The sequence below is a fragment of the Leptonychotes weddellii genome, chromosome 14 (assembly GCF_054177405.1).
Source record: "Leptonychotes weddellii isolate Sample4059 chromosome 14, ASM5417740v2, whole genome shotgun sequence".
Classification (NCBI taxonomy): Eukaryota; Metazoa; Chordata; class Mammalia; order Carnivora; family Phocidae; genus Leptonychotes; species Leptonychotes weddellii.
This window is the reverse complement of record NC_138382.1, coordinates 69,235,384-69,254,627: the sequence shown is the minus strand read 5'-3', so window position 1 is coordinate 69,254,627 and position 19,244 is coordinate 69,235,384. Positions and strand designations below refer to the sequence as shown.

At 39.0% G+C, this 19,244-nt stretch overlaps 2 protein-coding genes and 1 long non-coding RNA gene across 5 annotated transcripts in view; 1 reads left to right on the top strand and 2 right to left on the bottom strand.

The window, feature by feature from the left end:
- Positions 1-12,137, bottom strand: part of MRRF (mitochondrial ribosome recycling factor) — a 52,506-nt gene extending 40,369 nt beyond the window's left edge. Inside the window, exons 1-2 of one of the 3 annotated variants that reach the window (XM_006747066.3) lie at positions 11,944-12,137; positions 6,975-7,186 (exon numbers count right to left, since the gene is read on the bottom strand). In XM_006747066.3, coding sequence (XP_006747129.3) covers positions 6,975-7,186; positions 11,944-12,137 — 406 coding nt within the window. Of the gene's footprint in view, positions 1-6,974; positions 7,187-10,836; positions 10,861-11,555; positions 11,743-11,943 lie in introns of those variants that run through there. The other 2 variants (XM_031017896.2, XM_081803535.1) reach the window with 2 other exon arrangements.
- LOC145717115 (uncharacterized) lies at positions 4,520-6,964 on the bottom strand. The gene is made up of 2 exons (XR_014140145.1): positions 5,346-6,964; positions 4,520-5,262 (listed from the first exon to the last, which is right to left on the bottom strand). It is a non-coding gene; the product is annotated as an uncharacterized LOC145717115 (long non-coding RNA).
- The window catches only part of RBM18 (RNA binding motif protein 18), a 21,720-nt gene continuing 14,501 nt past the window's right edge, over positions 12,026-19,244 (top strand). Inside the window, exons 1-2 of the mRNA XM_006747064.3 lie at positions 12,026-12,167; positions 15,063-15,191. Of these exons, the coding sequence (XP_006747127.1) occupies positions 15,079-15,191 (113 nt within the window). The 5' untranslated portion in view covers positions 12,026-12,167; positions 15,063-15,078. The remainder of the gene's footprint in view (positions 12,168-15,062; positions 15,192-19,244) is intronic.

The following is a 19,244-nucleotide window of genomic DNA, read 5'->3' as shown; positions in this document are numbered from 1 at the left end:
GAAGGTGAGTGAAGGGAAAAAAGAATAAAAATATTAAGTAATACTATCCTACGCTTGTTAACTACTCAACAAATATTTATTGAGATTCATTCATAACAAATTTTATTGAACATCTACAGTGAGCTAAATCCTGTGATATTTGTACAGCACATCATAATTTGCAATGCAATTTAAAGTACATTCTTCTATTAGAGAGTCAGAGCAGCTCCCCGAGGTAGGAAGAACAGAGATTATTATTGTCCCCCTTGTACAGGGAGATGAGATGAGAAATTTACAGCACAAATCATTTAAATGTTTTCCCCCAAGTACCAACCAGTAAGCAGCAGAGTGATTTTTTAAAAACATGTATTTGCTTGTGTCACCACCATGCTTGAAACCTTATTGCTCTTAACAGAACAATGGCTTAGAATTTTCAAAACTGATGAAAGATGGGAATCTTCAGATTCACAAATACAGGTTTCCAAAGAGGATAATAAAAGTAAATTCATACCTAGACATCCTGTGAGTGCAGAAAACCAGGGACAAAGAGGTATTGAAAACAGCCCAAGATAAAAGACAAGTGATCCATAAAGGATCAAAATTCAGAACAACAGCATACTTTCAAAGAACAACAGGAGCTAGTAACAATGGAAATAGTATCTGCAACTTTAGATTTTTTTAAACTAAGAATGCATGTTAAAAATTTTAAGTTATGCCTATCAGTATCAGGACGGATATATGAATGAAATAGTATACAGCCATGAGAAAGAAAGATCTACAACTACACAGAAGAAAATGATTCTTACAAACATAACGTTGAGCAAAGAGGCTAGACACCAGAATACAGAGTGTGCGTACAAGAGCCAGATACAAGAATGTACAGTACAAGAGACAAAACTAACCCATGCCATTAGAAGTCTGAATAACAGTTACCTGCGGAGTAGAAGCTGGGAAGTTACTAGAAGGGAGCATAAAGGGGACTTCTGACATGCTGAAAATGTTCTGGTTCTTGATCTGGGTGCTGATTACACAAGGGTTTTCAGTTTATGAAAATTATCAAGCTGTTTCCTATGACAGCTGCACTTTTCTATAGGTGCTTTTTAATTTCTATAAAAAGTTAAAAACAGAAATTAAGGGTAACTACTAAAACAATAAGAAATAAGATGTATAACTTCCAAATCAGCAATGATGAAAAAAGAGAAATAAAGAAATCTGATTAATTCAATAGAAAGGAGGGGGAAAAAAAGAAACGAAGAAAACTATGATAAAGTACAACATAAAATGATACACAAATACTCAGTAAACACAAGAAATATAAACAGACCAAGAAGATCATTTAAAAGTTAGAGATTCTTGGGGCGCCTGGTGGCTCAGTTGGTTAAGCGACTGCCTTCGGCTCAGGTCATGATCCTGGAGTCCCGGGATCAAGTCCCGCATCGGGCTCCCTGCTCAGCGGGGAGTCTGCTTCTCCCTCTGACCCTCCCCCTCTCATGCTCTCTGTCTCCCATTCTCTCTCTCAGATAAATAAATAAAAAATCTTTAAAAAAAAAAAAAAGTTAGAGATTCTCAGTAAGAACTTTTTAAGTCTAGTCATATACAATACATAAGAGGTTTTACAAAAACATGAGATTACAGAAAGTTTAATGTATAGGAATGGAAAAATTATAACCCCGGCAAATATTAAACAAAAGAAGGCTGATGCAATTACATTAATACCTAAAAACAGATTTTTTTTTTTTTAATATTTTATTAGAGAGACACAGCGAGAGAGGGAACACAAGCAGGGGGAGTGGGAGAGGGAGAAGCAGGCTTCCCGCCGAGCAGGGAGCCCGATGTGGGGCTCGATCCCAGGACCCTGGGATCACGACCTGAGCCGAAGGCAGCCGCCCAACTGACTGAGCCACCCAGGCGCCCCGTAAAAACAGATTTTAAGACAAAATGCATTATTAGAAAAAATGAAGACCATTTCATAATGACAGTAAAAACAATTCACCAGAAAGATATTACAATTCTGAGCTTAAATATACCCCATAACACAGCCTCAGAATTAACGGAATGAAAAGGAGAAACTGATGAATCTATAATCATACAAGGACATCCAAAATATCTTTCTTCATAACTGATAAATTGAGCAAATAAAAAAAATAAATAGAAAATTTTTGATCAACAAAATTAGCCAAATCAATCTAATGGTCATATATACAATCCTGTACCCAGCAATAAAATATGCATTCTTCTCAAGCACACATGAACCTTTATACAAGATAACCATGTTCTAACCCACAAAGCAAATCTCAATAAATATCAAAGAATCTCTATCATATAGGACACATTCTCTGATCGAAGTGGGATTAAGCTAACTCTCCAAAAAGCGTATGTTTGAAAAATTTTAAACACTTCCAAATAACTCATGGACTACAGAAACACATAATGAAAACTTAAATTATTTAGAAAAAGGCAATAAAAATATTGTATATCTAAAATTTCTAGGAGGCACTTGAAGTTGTATTTAGATAGAAGTTTATAGCTGTACATGCTTATAAGAAAAGAACAAAAGTTGAAAATTAATGAACTATCCAGTTCAAAGGATAGAAAAAGAAGGACATGGAAAAAAATAAAAAATAAGGGGCAGGAATCAATAAAACTAAGAAAAGAGAGATCACCAAAATTAAAAGCTCGTTTTAACAAGGCTTATGAAACCAACAAACTTCAAAAGGAAAGTAGACAAATCAATATTAAGAAAGAAAAGGAGGAGACAGTTATCAAAACATTAGAGATTTTAATAATCTTAAGAGACTATTATGGACAACTTTATGCCAACAACTTTGAAAACTTAGAAATAATGAAAAATTTCCTAAAAACATATAATTTACTAAAACTAACTCAAGAAAAAAGAGAAAATCTAAGCAGCATCATAACCATTAAAGAAATTGAATCTATGATTTAAAGTCTGTCCACATAAAATACCAGGTCCAGATGATTTCACAGGCACGTTCTACCAATCATGTAAAGAACCAATTAATCCTGATCTTATCAGACCATCCCACTGAGAGACAGACTGAGACAGAGATGAATTCCCCAACTCATATTATGAGACTGATACAGTCTTGATACCAAAACCGGACAAGGATAATGCTAGAAAGTTATGCCCAGCAATATCAGAGGCTAACATTAAGGCTAATCTCACGTAAAAGTATAGACTCAAAAACCCTAAATTAATATTAGCAAACCAAATCCAACAACATACGTATAGATTACGTATCAAGCAATGTACGTACAAATTATGTATCAAAAGCAAGTAGGGCTCATATCAAAAATGCAAAAGTGGTTTAACATCCGAAAAAGCTTTGATGTTGAGTCACCCCATTAACAGATTAAAAAATTTTTAAAAACAGATGATCAACTTAATAAATGCAGTAAGAGCATTTGATAAAAACTTAATACTCATTCAAATGAAAGATTCTTAACAAAACAGGGACAGAAGATATTTGTTTATAAGAGAGACTACTGAAAAAATAAGCAAACGTAATTCTTGATGTTAATATATGAGAAGTGTTCCTGATAGTCTGAAATAATAATAAGGATGCCTACTATCATCAGTCATGTTTATTCAATTATATTCAAGTTCTTAGTCAATGTAGTTGCGGGGGAGGGAGAAAGGGAAGGAGAAAAAGAAAAGGTATATGGACTAGAAAGGGAAAAACAAACCTATCATTATTTACAAATATTATAACTGCCTATACGAACAATAGATCTAATAAAAGATTTCAAGGTTGCAAAACCCAAGATCGGCATATAATAACCAAAAGTGTTCCTATTCACCAGCAACCAAACAGAACACATAATCTTTAAAAAGAAATGAATTTAAAACAACAAATCTTCCATAAAATAACGTAACAGATATACTCATGACCTTAAGGTGGGGAAATTTTTCTCAAATAGAAAAGAAAAAAAAAAACTATCCATAAAGGAAAAGACTGATAAATTGGACTATATTAAAATTAAAAACCTCTCTCTCTGTCAAATAAATAAATAAATAAAATCTTTAAAAAAACAAAAACAAAAACTTCTGTTCATCAAAAAACACCATTAAAGGAATGAAAAGGCAAGCATATCAGCAATACGTATGCATGACAGAAGTCTTATCTGTAGAATATGTTAAAACTCCTACAAATCAATTTTTTTAATGGGCAAAAGACTGGAAAGAGGATAAACAAAGAACCAATAAACAAATGTGAAGGGGCTCACCATCATTATCAAGAAATTACAAATTAAAACCCCAATGAGATATAACTACACACCCATGAGAATGGCTAGAAATAAAAAGACTGACTATATACCAAGTGTTCATGAGTATGTGGAGCAAAGAGAAAGCTAAAACATTTTTGGTAGGAGTGTACATGGCACGACCATTTTGGAGAACTGTATGTAGAGAAACTGAATATACGCATCCTCGAAGACTCAGAGATTCCCCCCTCTTGGTATATGTATACCAACAGAAAGGTATTCATATGGGCACAAAAATCCACGCACAGGCATGTTCATAGTAGCATTCTTTATTTTAGTTCAAAACTGGAAGCAACCCAAATGCCCATCAACTACAGAAAGCATACACAAGTTGTGGTATAAGGCTTCACTAGGATACCGTAAAGAAAGAAAAATGCACAAACAAGTCCTACATGCAACAACATGGACATACCTCACCAAGAGATTGTTACCAAAGGAAGCCAGACACAAAAGAAGCCATACTGAGTTCAAAAAGGGCAAATCTAATCTACAGTGCTAAAGTCAATAAAATGGGTTATCTTTTGAAGGGTGACAACTGAAAGGGACATGTGGAAAGCTTCCAGGGTACGAGTGATGTTCTATATCTTGATATGGGTGATGGTTACAAGGCTGTGTTCACTTGATGAGAATTCTCTGAACTGTAACCACTTGTAAGTTAAGTATGTACTTTCCTGCATATATGTTATAGCCCAAAAAATTACTTTAAAAATATACGTATGTGATCAAAATGATGATATCCCAGAAACAAACCTGATTAAAGAAATGTGTAAAATCTTTACGGAGAAAAACTCACAGTATGATTATAAATTTCATATACATGAGCAAACGGCCAGAAAGAAGAAAATGAAAAAGTGTGTGTATATGATGAGGAGAGATTTATACCACCAGATTCAAGATATTACGACAGTGACTGGAATTTAGAAAGGAATTTAGTGTAGGGAGAGATAAGTAATTCAACAAAATTAAGAGCTCAGAAATAAAATACATAAAAAGACACTTGACATGCTACAGAGGAGTAAAGAATGAGCTAATCAATACATGATATTGACAGAACTTATTACCCATTATGAAAAAGAAACTTTAGAAAACTAGATTCCCAACCTCACAACATATTCAGGAATAAATTCCATATGAATTAAAAACCCATGAAAAGTAAAAATCTTTAAAATACAGAAGAAAATATAGAAGAATTGCTTTAAGACCTTGGATAGGTAAGGATTTGTTACATAAGACATAAAAAGTACAAACAATAAAGAAAAGGACTAAAAAATATGACCATATTAAAACTTATGCTCAACAAAAGGTATCGGTAAGTAAAAAACAAAGCAGACAGCTATAACACATAAAATCAACAGAGGACTCTCATTCCCAACACAGAAAGAATCCAATAAACCTAAGAGAAAATGTCAAGCCACCAACTTTTTAAAGAGGCAATCAAAAAAGATAAAAGCTAAATAGCCAATTAAATTTGAAAAGATGCTGCTTACTCGCTGTAGCTAATGTGTGTGATGCTGTGTGCACCAAGAGCCCCTCGTTTCCAGTTCTGCCACTAACTAGATGTGACCATGGACAAACATCTTACAAAGGCACCTCGGCTTCCTCATTTGTAAATGGTGAGATCTGTGCTTCACCAGATAATTACAAAAATTTCTTCACTGGATAATTCTAATTCTTTCACTGGATAAGGATCAATTTACTAAATATGTGAATTTAAAAAAATTAGTGCGACATACAGATTAAAAATTGTTGCCATTATCACTAATAACAGAATGTAAGTCTTCTAACTAAGTATTAATGCTCTTTCAGCAACTTGTTCATTTTCCTATTAATAGAAAAGGGAAGGTCCATAAGAAACGATAAAAGGAAAAGCCAGTGGAAAAAATACTCAGCAGCATCTTTCCAGCACCATCTTTGGGAATGGACGCCCTGACCCACCACTGCAAAAAGCAGGTGTGCTTGACAATTTTCTGTCACTCCTTCATTCAGTCAACATTTTTTGATACATACTACATGTCAGGCCCTCTTAGGTACTAAACAAGATACAGACCCTATCCTCATAAAGTCCGGCATAGAAGACATATAACAAACAATAATTAATCTTACAATTAATTGATGAATTAATGAGTGCTGTGCTAAGGACGTCAAATGTAAAATAACCGTGCGTATGAGTGCACGTAACAAGGGACCTGACCCAGTAGTCTAAGAGGTCAGAGAGGGCTTCCATGAGGAAACGCCATTTAAGCTGAGACCTGTGGTATATCAAAGTCTCATTCTTGGATGACACAAACCATTAAGATCATCCATCTAAATCCACGGCTCTAATACCTCCTCACCCAACAAACTTCTGGTTTTAATTTTACTTCCAACATAGGTCTTGCTATAAGGAGAAAACATGTTGATCTCTGCCACAAATAGTCTTATTTGCTTGGCACTTACATCTCTAATTCTAAAACTAAAAGAAGGAACTCAGACATTTTCTAAGCAATGGTAACATGGGAGGCAGCATGGTAATGAGCAAACAGACCCTCAGTTCTATCACTGTCTCTGTCACTGTGGTATCTTTTAAGCTGATCAACTGAACTGTCTGAGACACCATGTCCTCATTCTTCCACAAGGGGAGAAATTCAGTACCTCTCTGAAATCCCTTCCAGCTATGACAGTTCAAGGGCTAAATGTAAGAAAGCGGTGAGGAGGTCATATATCTCTACCTTTGGCTTTCTTGGTAGCAAAATGACGGATTGGTACAGCTGGAGAGGCCATGGATTGCCCACGGTCATTTTGTCTTCCACTCACTGTCTTCAGCATCCCTTCCGAAACAGGTCTGGTCCAGGCTGCAAGGGAGTTACAAAAGACAGGGTGGACCAAGCGGAAGCACCTTAAACCTGAGGCCATGACTGAAGACAATCCTTGTGAACATTCACTAAAAAGAATAAGACAAAAAGGAGATCTAAGTAAAACAGACTGTATTACAACTTCAGAAAATAATTTGTATTAATTATCAAGCAACCCCTGCAAACTGAGCTATGTGCTAGGCAATTTAAATATATTGTCTCCTCCCAACAGCCATCCAAGGAAATATGATTAGCCCCATATTACAGGATGAAGAGATTGAGGCTCACAGAGATTTAAGTAACTTGCCCATAGTCTCTGTAAGACTCCAAATCGCCAGGCTCTTTCTACTGTACCAAATGCTTCTTAGAGTACACAGGGAACACAGAGTAAGTAAATGTGCAGCAGCCTAAATCTTTAATGATGCTAATTAAATCCTTACATGAGAAAAGGCAAAAAATCTTGATAAAGTTATACTATAAAGAGGGAGGGCAGAGCACTGAAAGAGGACTTTAAACTAAATTAAAAAAAAATCATTTCAACAGGCATAAAATGACTGGAAAATTCACACAACAGCATTTAATTAAAATTTTCTTTGGTTCCTTATGCACTGATTACCAATTAGAATGCACTTTACTTTAATGTGAGTCTGAAGCACGGTTGAGGTTTGAGGACTTCCATGTTACAGAACTGAAGCTCTGGAAAACGCCACCCTCCTCAGTGTTAACACAAGTTACACATTATACATCTAAAGTTCTGACCATGAAAAAATGCTAGCATCTAGCTAATGTACAGCTAGCATCTGCCAGGAATCTGGCTACCACTTAGTTAAAACCAAGAACAATTCTCATCAAATACCTGGAAGCTACTACTATCTTTGAAAATCTGTCCTACACCTCATTAAAAAAAAAAAAAAGAAAAGAAAATCCTATCCTAAAATGTTGATGCAGTAGAACTAAATCAGAGCATGTGCTCTGTAGCCAGATGGAATCCAATCCTGGCTCCACCACTGACTAAATGCCTCTAACCTGACTCTGCACCTCGATTTCCTCAACTGTAAAATGGGGATAATTATAATTATTTCTTAGGGTGGGGAAGAATAAATGAGTTTATGCAGGTAAAATAATGGGCATAGTGCCCAGCGGATAGCAGAAGCCCCCGAAAGGGTATCTGTTGATAACTATCGCCTTTCCTTTCAAAAAGACTTTCACACAAGGGTCAGACACAATAAAGAAATCTTGCGTGTCATTATACAAGATAGCCTAGTCAGTCAAATCTGGATGTACTTTTAATTTTTTATTTAAATCCCAGTTAGTCACCACACAGCGTTATATTAGTTTCGTGATTCCACACTTCCGTCCATCACCCGGTGCTCGTCACAACTAGTGCCCTCCTTCATCCCCATCACCTACGTAACACCCAGCTGCTTTTATTTTATTTATTTTTGGATATACATTTCAACTTTGGACAGTTCACTCCACCTATATGGGCATCACTTACCTCATCTGCAAAATGAGAAAAATAATATCCTGATCTTAAAATGAAATAGTAAGTGTATGGAAAACACCTAGCACAGTGCCAGGAATACAGTATCTGCTTATTAAATGCTAGCTATCATTACCATTATTTCTTAAAAGAAAAGCAAATGAGCAGAGCAAAGGCAAATTATTTCTGATATAATTTTTTTCTCTCCTGATGGGATTTTTAATAGCAAGGGATGCTAGATGTCATGGATTAGTATATGAAGTCAGTAAAAGCAAATCTGGATTAAAAAATGAAGAAGTATCTTTTCTTCTTCTTTAATTATTATCAATAGCTGCTATTAACTGAAGTCAGGCCCAGGCTGATTGCTTAGCTGTACATATTTCACTTAATCCTCCCAATAATGCCACAAAGAAAGTATAGTAATCTCCATTTTACAGATGTAGAAACTGAGGTTCAAAGAGACTGTCACTGTCCAAGGGCATGGAACTAATAGCTCTGCCCTATTTCGGCAAAACTGTTCACAAAATTTGGCTCTGAGTGAGGTTTCTATATCTAGATTTTTCTAATATAGCCAATGCCTAACCCACACTTATATCCAAATATGGCTGTATAATAATGTGTTTTTTTAATTTATTTTTTTTTATCTACGGGGTCTCAATTTGGCTGCTCCATTTAAGACAGGTTTCCTGGTGTTCCTGTTGCAGGTCATAATACCAATCCACAAAGCAACAGGAAATCAAAATGGGTTAGAAATAAACAACCTTTGACAGAAAATGCAGTACCCAAAAGGAGACCCAGTACATGTGAACCGGAAGACAACTCTATAAATAAACCACATTGCTGAAATGTTTTAGGCACAGATTTTAATTGCACAGAAGTCAGGAAATTTCAAAGTGGAAGTTCAATAAAGGCAGTCCCTTGGGCCCTTTACCTTAAGGACATGCATATTAACAGTTCAGCACAGAAGCATTAAAGTCGAGGAAAGGAACTGTCACAGGAGCCCAATCCAACAAAATTAACCTATACTGAGAGAAAAATGCGTCAGGAAGTACCTGGGCTTTGGACACAGTGTTGAACTGGAATCCCACACTTATTAACTTGGGTAGATCATTTCACCTCTCTGAGCTGGTTTGCACCCCATTTTTACCATGGTGATATTAATGAGGCTTTAAAAAGATAATTATAACAATAAAAAATGAAACAATTGCCAACACTTACAGAGTTACAACTATGTGCCAGAAACAATTCTAAGTGCTACATTGCATACATTAACTTATTTGAACCTCATGATATCACTATGAAATAAGTACTGTCAGTATACCCATTCTATGGATGAAGAAATAAAGGCACAGATAAATAATTTGCCCAAGGTTAGAATTCAGGCAATCTAGCTCCAGTCTGTGCTCTTAACCACTATACTATACTATTATGTACCTGAAACCACTCAGAGCAATTACTGACATTATTGTTGAAACCGTTGAAGTAATTTTTAAAACTGTTTGAAGCACATACTGTTTTTCCAAAGTTAAGGTTCTCAAAACTTGACCCTCTCTGTTTTCCATAGGTGTATTTTAATTTTTAAAAAGAACTAGATGAGGGACACAAAGCCCATTGTCCACTCTCCCAGCAACCTCTCCCAATTCAGCTGTATATTAGCTTATAATATGTACATTTTTAATACTTTCACATGTATTATCTGATAACCAGATATGTGATTACCACCCACATTTTACAAATAAGCACACTCATTTTTCATTTCCTGGAATATTCCTTCTGCTCCTAGGTCTTCAAAATACTGCTGAAGCTGAATCTGCTTGGAATGATTTTACCCCACCTCTTTAATGAACTACCTCCCATTTTTCTTTCAGATTTCAACTTAAGCATCGCTTTCTCAGAGGATGCCTTCTCTGGCTGTCTCCTCCAACCCAACTAGATCAAATGTCCTGTAGCCCATTTTTGTTAACACCCTACACTTCTTCATAGTGCTTAAACAATATTAGCTAATATTTGTGTAGTTATTTGATCATTGCCTAATTCCCTCCACAAGACTATAACCATCGCAAGGACTGATCTATGGTTGTCTTATTCATTGCCATACCTCCAGTACCTAGCAGTCCCTAAACACAGAAGACACTGAATACAAGTGATGAATACATGAATGAAAGTCTAGAAAGAGCAGGTCCTTGACCAAGGTCACAATTATGGTTCAAGATTTGGAATCTAAGCCTCAGATTGAAGGTCCTGGGATCTACTTACCAACAGTGCTTCAATGATCTCTTGGTTTGCCAGATTTTCCACATAGAGATAGTAGGGTATGCTCTCTAAATTCAGTGCCATGTAAAGGTGTTTATAGCAACTGACTACATAGAATCTGACTATTCATAGTATCATGACTATAATATAGAATCATGTCCCTGACATAGCCAAAGGAGGATAAGACACTTTAACAGGTGGAGAAAGAGCTTTTGCCTAAGAGCTAGAAGGTATGAATCCCAATATTCCTACTTCATCACTCCCTGCCAACCATCCTCTATAGATTCATAACTACCTGTACTCAAAAAGCATTTGTGCCAGCTCTAGGACTGACATATGACTTGTATCAAATCATTTCTCCTACCTAGGCTGTGTTTCCTCAACTGTAAAATGAAAGGTCAGACCAGATTCTGGGTAGTGCAATGGAGTGTAGTGAAAGGAAAACGGCACCAAACTTAGAGAAGACCTGGGAAAGAGCCCTGGTTCTAGCACTTCCTAGATAAGTGACCTCAGCTAGGTCGAACTCTCTGGACCTCAATCTCCTCTGTAAAATGTAGATGACAATACTATTTGTCAGGGTTACCAGGGCGATCCAATGAGATAAGGGCTGCAGAAACACTCTGTAACTAGATAACAGTACTGAAATGACAACTGTTCGCCAAGGGAAGACACAGAGTAACAGCTAAAAGTTGAGGTTTTGTAATTTAAGCTCCGTCACTTACTGGCCGCACGACCCTGGTAGTTATTTCTCTGAGCTTCCACTTCTTCATCATGGGGGGGGGGGGGAGCATAATAATACCTACTTCCATGGGAAAACTAAATGTTCCTGCCAAATAGTGGGCTACTAAGTAGTGGCTACTATTGAGTAAGCTCCCTTCCCCTCCGCCATCCTCGAAGTTCCTAGCTGAGGAGACAAGCCCCGCCCCCACCCCATGAAACTCTCTGGGAAGCGACAGGTCCCGCCCCCAGCCTTAAAGGTCAAGCCGGACTCGAATGGAACCGGTCGGGGGACGGCGATCAGACTCCCTAAGGTCCCCCAGAAATCTTTGAATAGAAGTTTCTGGCACCCGGACCCAGCGCGCGCCTCCAGGCCGTGCAGACGCCACTCACCAGCTATCGCCCTGGTTACTAGGAAAAGACCTACGCCACCGCGGTGACGGCGGCGGCGCGGGCGCCATGACGTCATGGGGCGGCGTGGCGGCGCAGGCGTAGCGCGTCACCGACGGCCTGGCAGGAGGCGGCGTTGGATCGGACGCGTTTGGAGGGCCGTCGGGCCGTGGAGTCGGGATCTGCTTCTGGGGCATGAGCCGAGGGGACGACGCCGAGGCCACGAGGTGAGTCCCGCCGCGATGCGCCGCTGCACCCCAGCGCGGGCCCCGCGAGGGGCTCGTAGAGCAGGCTGCCCTAGCAAGACGGCTTCTCAGGCCCCGCCCCGGATTGTCCCGCCGCTAGCCCGGAAATAACAATCCGAGAAATGACCCATCGCATCTGGGAATTCGCGGCCAGGAATCGGGAAGCCGGGGTTCCAGGCTTGACCCTGCCGTTACCGTTAGCTTTAGGAACAAGTGGCTTTGCTTCTCTGGACTTTAGTTTCCCCGTATGATTGATTATTCCTGCCTTCCAGGTTGTTGCAGGTCAGATGCGAGAATAGATAACAGCGTTTTGTGAACTCTCTTAATCTAGGGGGTTGTCGCCATTGCAGACCTAAAAGATTTTGATAGTCGCATGCCATCTTGATCTCATTACACTTTACCGTTCCTCAAAAGGCCCTGGGCTGAGCTGTCATAGATACTGTCTCATTTAAGCTTCTTAACGACCCATGAGTTAGGGATAATCGGGCCCATTCTAGAAAGGAAGAAGAAACGGAGGCTCCAAGTGGAGCCTCATTCATTCATTCAGTAAATATCGAGCACCAGCCATGAGCCAGACAGTGTACTAAGTGCTGGGGATAGAACTATGATCAGGACAGGCAAGGCCCTGCCCTGTAGAAGCTTACATTCTAGTGAGGGAGACAGAATATGGAATAGGAAATAATATTGAATTAGCATTATCTGGAAAGGAAAGGTGGCTTTGATAGAGTCTAACAAGGAGCTCAACTCTTAGGGAAAGCTTTTCTGAGAAGACACTTACTAAATCATGCAATAACTGGGTACAAAAGCCAGGATTTGAATATAGATCTTTTGGCCCCATATCCTGTACTCTTGCCACCAAAACATGGTACCCTCCTGTGATATTAAGTAGTTGTTGGTATTGCTGTTTTCAGACATGAGAAAATCAGGAGGTCCTGTCATTGAAGCCTCATCTCAGTGTTATGTCCTTTAGAGAGGCCTTCCCTCTCCACTAATTCTGTAGTCCGACCCCGTCTCCCTGTCAAATCACCTTGCTTAATTGTGTTTGCAGCTGTCAGTAGTTACTTACATATTGCTTATTTATTTTCCTTTTGTTTTTTCCCCCCCCGCCCCTCTTCCAAATACAAGCATCCCTAGCAGAGACCTTGTTTGTTCACTGCTCCGTCCCCAGTATCTAGACAATGCCTAGAAATAGAAGCTCAATTTTTGTTTTGTTTTGTTTAATGAATGAGTGATCTGTAGGAAAATAGGAGGAAAGGAAAGCAGGGAGAAGACAAAATGTTTCTCCTCCTCTGTTTCCACTCCTGAGATTCTGTTTCTGTGTGTTTCACCTTTCTCTCAGGAGGCAAGAGCAAGATCTATAGCTTATTCATTTCTCTATTTTCAGCACATAGCCCTGGGTTTAGCAGTTAGCAGTTGCTTATCATGCATTGCTGAACAGATTGAACATGTGAGTGAGAAAGGAAGAAGAATACCCTCACATGTGGGGCTAGATAAACATGTTCAACAAACACGTAAGGCCCACCGTGTGCCAGACTTCATAGGCTCTACTGAGATGAATAAGAGGTAACGGCAGTGTTCAGTATATGTCATCTGTTGTTTTTGAGACATTTCCTGCAGCACTGACCTCTGAGGCACATCTGCTTACATGATACACATGGTTCCTATGTGTATTTTAGTTCTGAAGTCTGACACAGCCTGCCATCTTCCCAGCTCTTTTTTCTTTCTCTACCACATTATACATTTGTTAAAGCTTTATTTTACATCTGTCATCTCATTTTTGGCCCTCTCAGCAACCTTAAGTTACAAGCAGGGCAAGGTTTGATATGTAGAGATGAGGAAACAAGCTTAGAGAGAAGTGACTTCCAGTGGAAATGCCAAACTTTGAAACCAGGTCTTCTTGACACCCAGGTTTTTTCTCTTGCCCCTATTGTCTCCATCATAACCCTCATCCTCCCTTCCAGGATGGAAGACTAGTAATAATTTAAACTAACTTTAATTGAAAGCTTCTTAGGTGTGATGCATTGTTCTTAACGCTTTGGGTGTGTTAACTCAGTAAATCCACACAACTTTTATGAGGTATTACTCCATTTCAGAGATGAGGAAACTGAGGTACAGGATGGCAGAGTAACTTGAACAAGGTTACACAGCAAATAAACGGTGCAACTGGAATGACTAAGGAGGAATTAGTCTCTTCTTCTGAGTCTCTCCCAAAATATTAAACATGATACTAGTGAACATTTATTGATTGCTTACTGCTGTTAGATGCAGTGTTTAATGATTTTTCATGCACTATCTCTAATCTTCGCAACAGCCCTATAAGATAAGAACTGTTCTCTCCATTCATAATATGAGGAGACGGAGGCTAGAGTGTTCAGATTATTCTCCATCAAGTCACACAACCAGCTTTCAAACCAAGTTCTAACTCCAAAATCTACGGTCTTCAATTTCCTAGATTGCCTCTTTCATGAGGAAGACATGTATGCTGCTCTTTCCCACCCATCTCCTTCAGTGCCATTAAGACTCTTCTTTCTGGTGATTTCCAAGACTTGTTTTGGGTGACAGTTTTTAAACTGGAGTCATGTAGTAATAGAGCCTTTGGCCTCCTGCCCAGTCTGCCTCTGGCTTCAGAAGAGGAAAACTAGTTTCTGCACACAGAACCACGCCCCTTTCACCTTAAATGGAAGCTTTTGCACTCTGGCTGCCAGAGGAGCTGTCCCAAGGGAACTGGTGCTGGGGCCCTGGTTGTGGAATGACTGAGGCCTTTGAAGAACTGGCCAGAGCTTGCCCTCCTTGAATAAATGTTTGTTAATTGAATTTGAAGCCTCATGTTCACACAGTGTTGCTCCTCTCCTGCCTGAATGTTCACATTTCCTTTAGTTTTTCATAGAGATTGATGGAAGCAGAAACCAAAACTCTTCCCCTGGAGAACGCATCCATCCTTTCAGAGGGTTCCCTGCAGGAAGGGCACCGGTTATGGATTGGCAACCTGGACCCCAAGATCACAGAGTAAGTCTAAGTCCTCTTAAGTCATTACCTACAACACTGGGATGTTTGCACTGATAACGTTCAGAAGAATTTTCAAGAGATGCAGGATATATTTTGGCCCTTTTGTTTATGTTTTAATTATCTTTGAAGGGTATGTGCTTTTGTTACTAACCTGTTATGTTGACATTTTTCTCACGTTTGAACTCTTCTGCAAGAACATAGGCTTGGGTATTGTTTAAAACATATTCCTCTTTTTTCCTATTTGCCAAAGATATTTTCCTGTTTTCACCAATTTGAATCCTTGTACCCAGTGACACAGACATTATTTTCTAGAATCAGCCCACAACATACTTTCGTTCCTCAAAACGAAGGAACAAGCAGGAGAAGTCTCAGTACCTTCACAAACAGGCAGACGGTACCACTTGATTGTAATGCATGTGAAGCAGCCATGGAACCATAGAAGGTCAGAGCTGGAAGGCATCTTAGAGATCACATGAGTCCCTTCGGTTTTCATTCAGTCATGAAATGACGTGAGTGCCTGTTGTGTGCCGAGTGCCCATTTGTGCCTAGTGCCATGCTAAGCAGTGCTCTGACTTTTTAAATCTGAGGAACCTTGTCTTAAAGTAACCAGAACCTGTTTATAAAATAAAAGCTCAGAGCTGCTCTGATTACTGGGGAGGGGAGGGCGGGGAGAGGTCCGCCCAAAGCCTTTTGGCAACTGCCACCCTTTCTTTGGTGGTAAGTTATAGGACTCCGTGGAGCATACTTTTCAAGTGAAAAGCTCTGATATGATCCAGCTCCCTTATCCTACAGTAAAGGAAACTGGGGCCTAAGACATGGAAGTATCTTGCTCAGGGTAACAAAACTAATTAAATTGTCCTGACTCCCCACTCTTTGTACTGTGGCCATTATAGTGGAAAGCAGTTTCTTAGCAGAGAGAATTAAGAGGTTTTTTCTTCTCCCAGTTGCTCAGTAGGTACAGGGCTATGGTTGGTGGCAGGATGGTTAAGGAGTGAGTAGATCGGGCTCTATGGGATCAGCGCTTAAAGCAAGCATAGAGTATGCCATCAGTCCTAAAAGTTACTCCCTTTGGAATAGTGTTAAAGGCAGGGTGAGAGGAGACAAGAGAATCCACTTATTTGAATCAAGGATGAGAAGAGGTGTATATAGGATTGGGATTGGGAGAAAGAAGGGGATGTGAACTAATGGATCAGGATCATAACAGAAAGTTTAGTTCTTTAATCCTACTCAAGTTGAGATCAGCTAAATATAGATAACTTTGGTCCCTCTAGAAATTATGATGCCATTTAAGATATGCTGTCCCCCATGTTATGTTGCCTTGGTCACTGGGGCCCTGGAATGAACTGTGCATTTATTTTGGTTCTCTTTATGGCTTGTGGCTTTGAGGATGAATGTGTGAATCAGCCAAACCTCTCAATCATGTCTGTTGATCAGAGAAGCTGTTTCCATCATCTAAAACCCAAGCTATGAGGGGATGTTCCCAAGAGTGGTTTCCATTCCCACCTCTGCTTGTGTGCATGGAAATCTGGAACATGGAAACACTGTTCATTGTTTTGGCTGCAATTCACTGTAATGAGACTTGTTCTAATTGTGTCCTGCTGCTTGATAGGAAGATTCAAATAGGCATCTGCCCCCTCAGTTTATGTCATAAGTTGGAGTATATGAATGTTTTCTTCAGTTAGAGCATTAACAGGAACATTGAAAGAAAACTTTCCTACTCGTATCTCTGCCCTTTTTATATCAGGCCGAAGGTGGACCTCACGTACTGAACTGCAGATCAGGGCTTTGCAGGGTCTGCCTGTGGCTTCCCTACCAGTGGGTCACCTGCGATTTTGTTTACTCTTTTTCTTCTCTGGATTCCTTATGTTAAAACATGTTCTCTCCCAAACAAACTGATTTATTAAATAGTAATAAATTTCTTTTTAAAGATACAGCCCCCCAATCATAGCTATGGTTAGCATGGTATGCTTAGTATTATCTCATTTAATTTACTTAATTACAGTAAAGAAACCTAACGTGTTGGGGCGCCTGGGTGGCTCAGTCGTTAAGCGTCTGCCTTCGGCTCAGGTCATGATCCCAGGGTCCTGGGATCGAGCCCCACATCGGGCTCTCCGCTCCGCGGGAGGCCTGCTTCTCCCTCTCCCACTCCCCCTGCTTGTGTTCCCTCTCTCGCTGTGTCTCTCTCTGTCAAATAAATAAATAAAATCTTTAAAAAAAAAAAAAAAGAAAGAAACCTAACGTGTTAGTAAGGTAGGTCTTATGGAAATATGTGATTTCCTTCCAAGTTTTTGAATTACATGAATTTCTGGATCCTGTTCCTCTCAAGGTGGGTAATGATGAGCCTAGATGAATTATTAAAATAGTCATTTCCAGACATGGTAGGATTGGGTGTTGTAACTTTCGTGAATATGGGGCACCTGGCTTGTAGTCCAATCTCAAAGTATTTGAATCCAGATCTTTAACTCTAATAACTCTTGAGAGAAGTTTGCAGATCATACTCCAGTTTTCATAATTAAACTGACACCCCACCCATAAATTGCTGCTAGTTCCTGCTATTTCCCCCTTCAACACACTCTTCTTATCTCTTTCCTGTGCATATCCCTGCTCTTTACCATCCCTCTTCCTGATCTCTTTTATAAATGGATTTGAATGCTCTTATACAAATGGTCTCTCACCTCTTGTTAGAAGACAATACATAGTGTATATTTATTGTCATGAATGGTTATAGGGGTATATAAAACAGTGGCAGTTAAAAAAAAAAAAAGATTTTTCCACTCAATTTTTCAAAGTTTATTTTGTAATTAATTCGAGTCCTCCTATGTGTATGTGCTTCTTAGTTATTAATCTGAGTCCTGCTCAAGTTACCTGGGACGTCCCATTAATCTCTTCCCAGTAGAACATGCATTGTTAACCGACTATCTAGCACTCCGATATTCCGCTTCATGTTGATTTGTGTTCAGTATTTTGTGGTTGCAATATTCACAATTTCATGGCTATGCTAGCTGCCAAAAATACCTGTACAACTAAATAGGTCTTAGAGGTTTAGATTTAAGGGAATGATGACGTATTATTAATTGTGGACGTAGCAGATCCCAAATCCATGTTCTTTCTACACTATTCTGATTCTTCCCAACTATATTTCGCTTCCTATTTCTTACCTGTAAGGTAAGAATGTTCAACTAATGATCTGAACATTTCTTCTAGCTCTAGTATTATATTACTTCCTCTTACTTAAGCTCATAACAACCTTGTGAGGCAAGTAGAACAGATAATATTTTCCCTGTTTTTATTTATTTATTTATTTTTAGGTAGGCTCCATACCCAGCGTGGAGCTCAGTGCGAGACTTGAACTCACAACCCTGAGATTGAGACCTGAACTCAGAATAAGAGTTAGACACTTAAGCAACTGAGCCAACAAGGTGCCCCTCTTCCTGTTTTATGGGACAGAAAGAGTTAAGTGGGTTGACTTAGTATACTGAAAAGTAGTTAATGATGGGACTAATCTCCTATCACCTAATTTTGTGCTCTTTGCACGGATATTCTAGTAGTCCACGTAACAGAACAATCATAAACTAAAGTATCCTATTCTAAATTTTAAAATGTAAGGACTTCTGTTCAATTGTTGTGGGACCCAATCTAACCATAGGGTAAAAACAGTACCTCCGAATACCATTGCTAGTGCCTGCAGCAGAGAAACCAAAAAGTTAATGTCCTTAGACATTATCTATTTTCCACACTGTGGTTTCCTCTGAAAGGATTAATACCGGCTTTCTTTTTCAAACATTAAATGTGCTACGTAGAAAGCCAAATTAATAGCCACTGCACAGTTCATAAGGAGAAGTAAAGAGCAAAGCCAGCAGAAATTCTAAAAGAAGGAGCATTCTTTTTTTTTATGTTATGTTAATCACCATATGTTACATCATTATTTTTGATGTAGTGTTCCATGATTCATTGTTTGCATATAACACCCAGTGCTCCATGCAGAACGTTCCCTCTTTAATACCCATCACCAGGCTAACCCATCCCCCCACTCCCCTCCCCTCCAGAACCCTC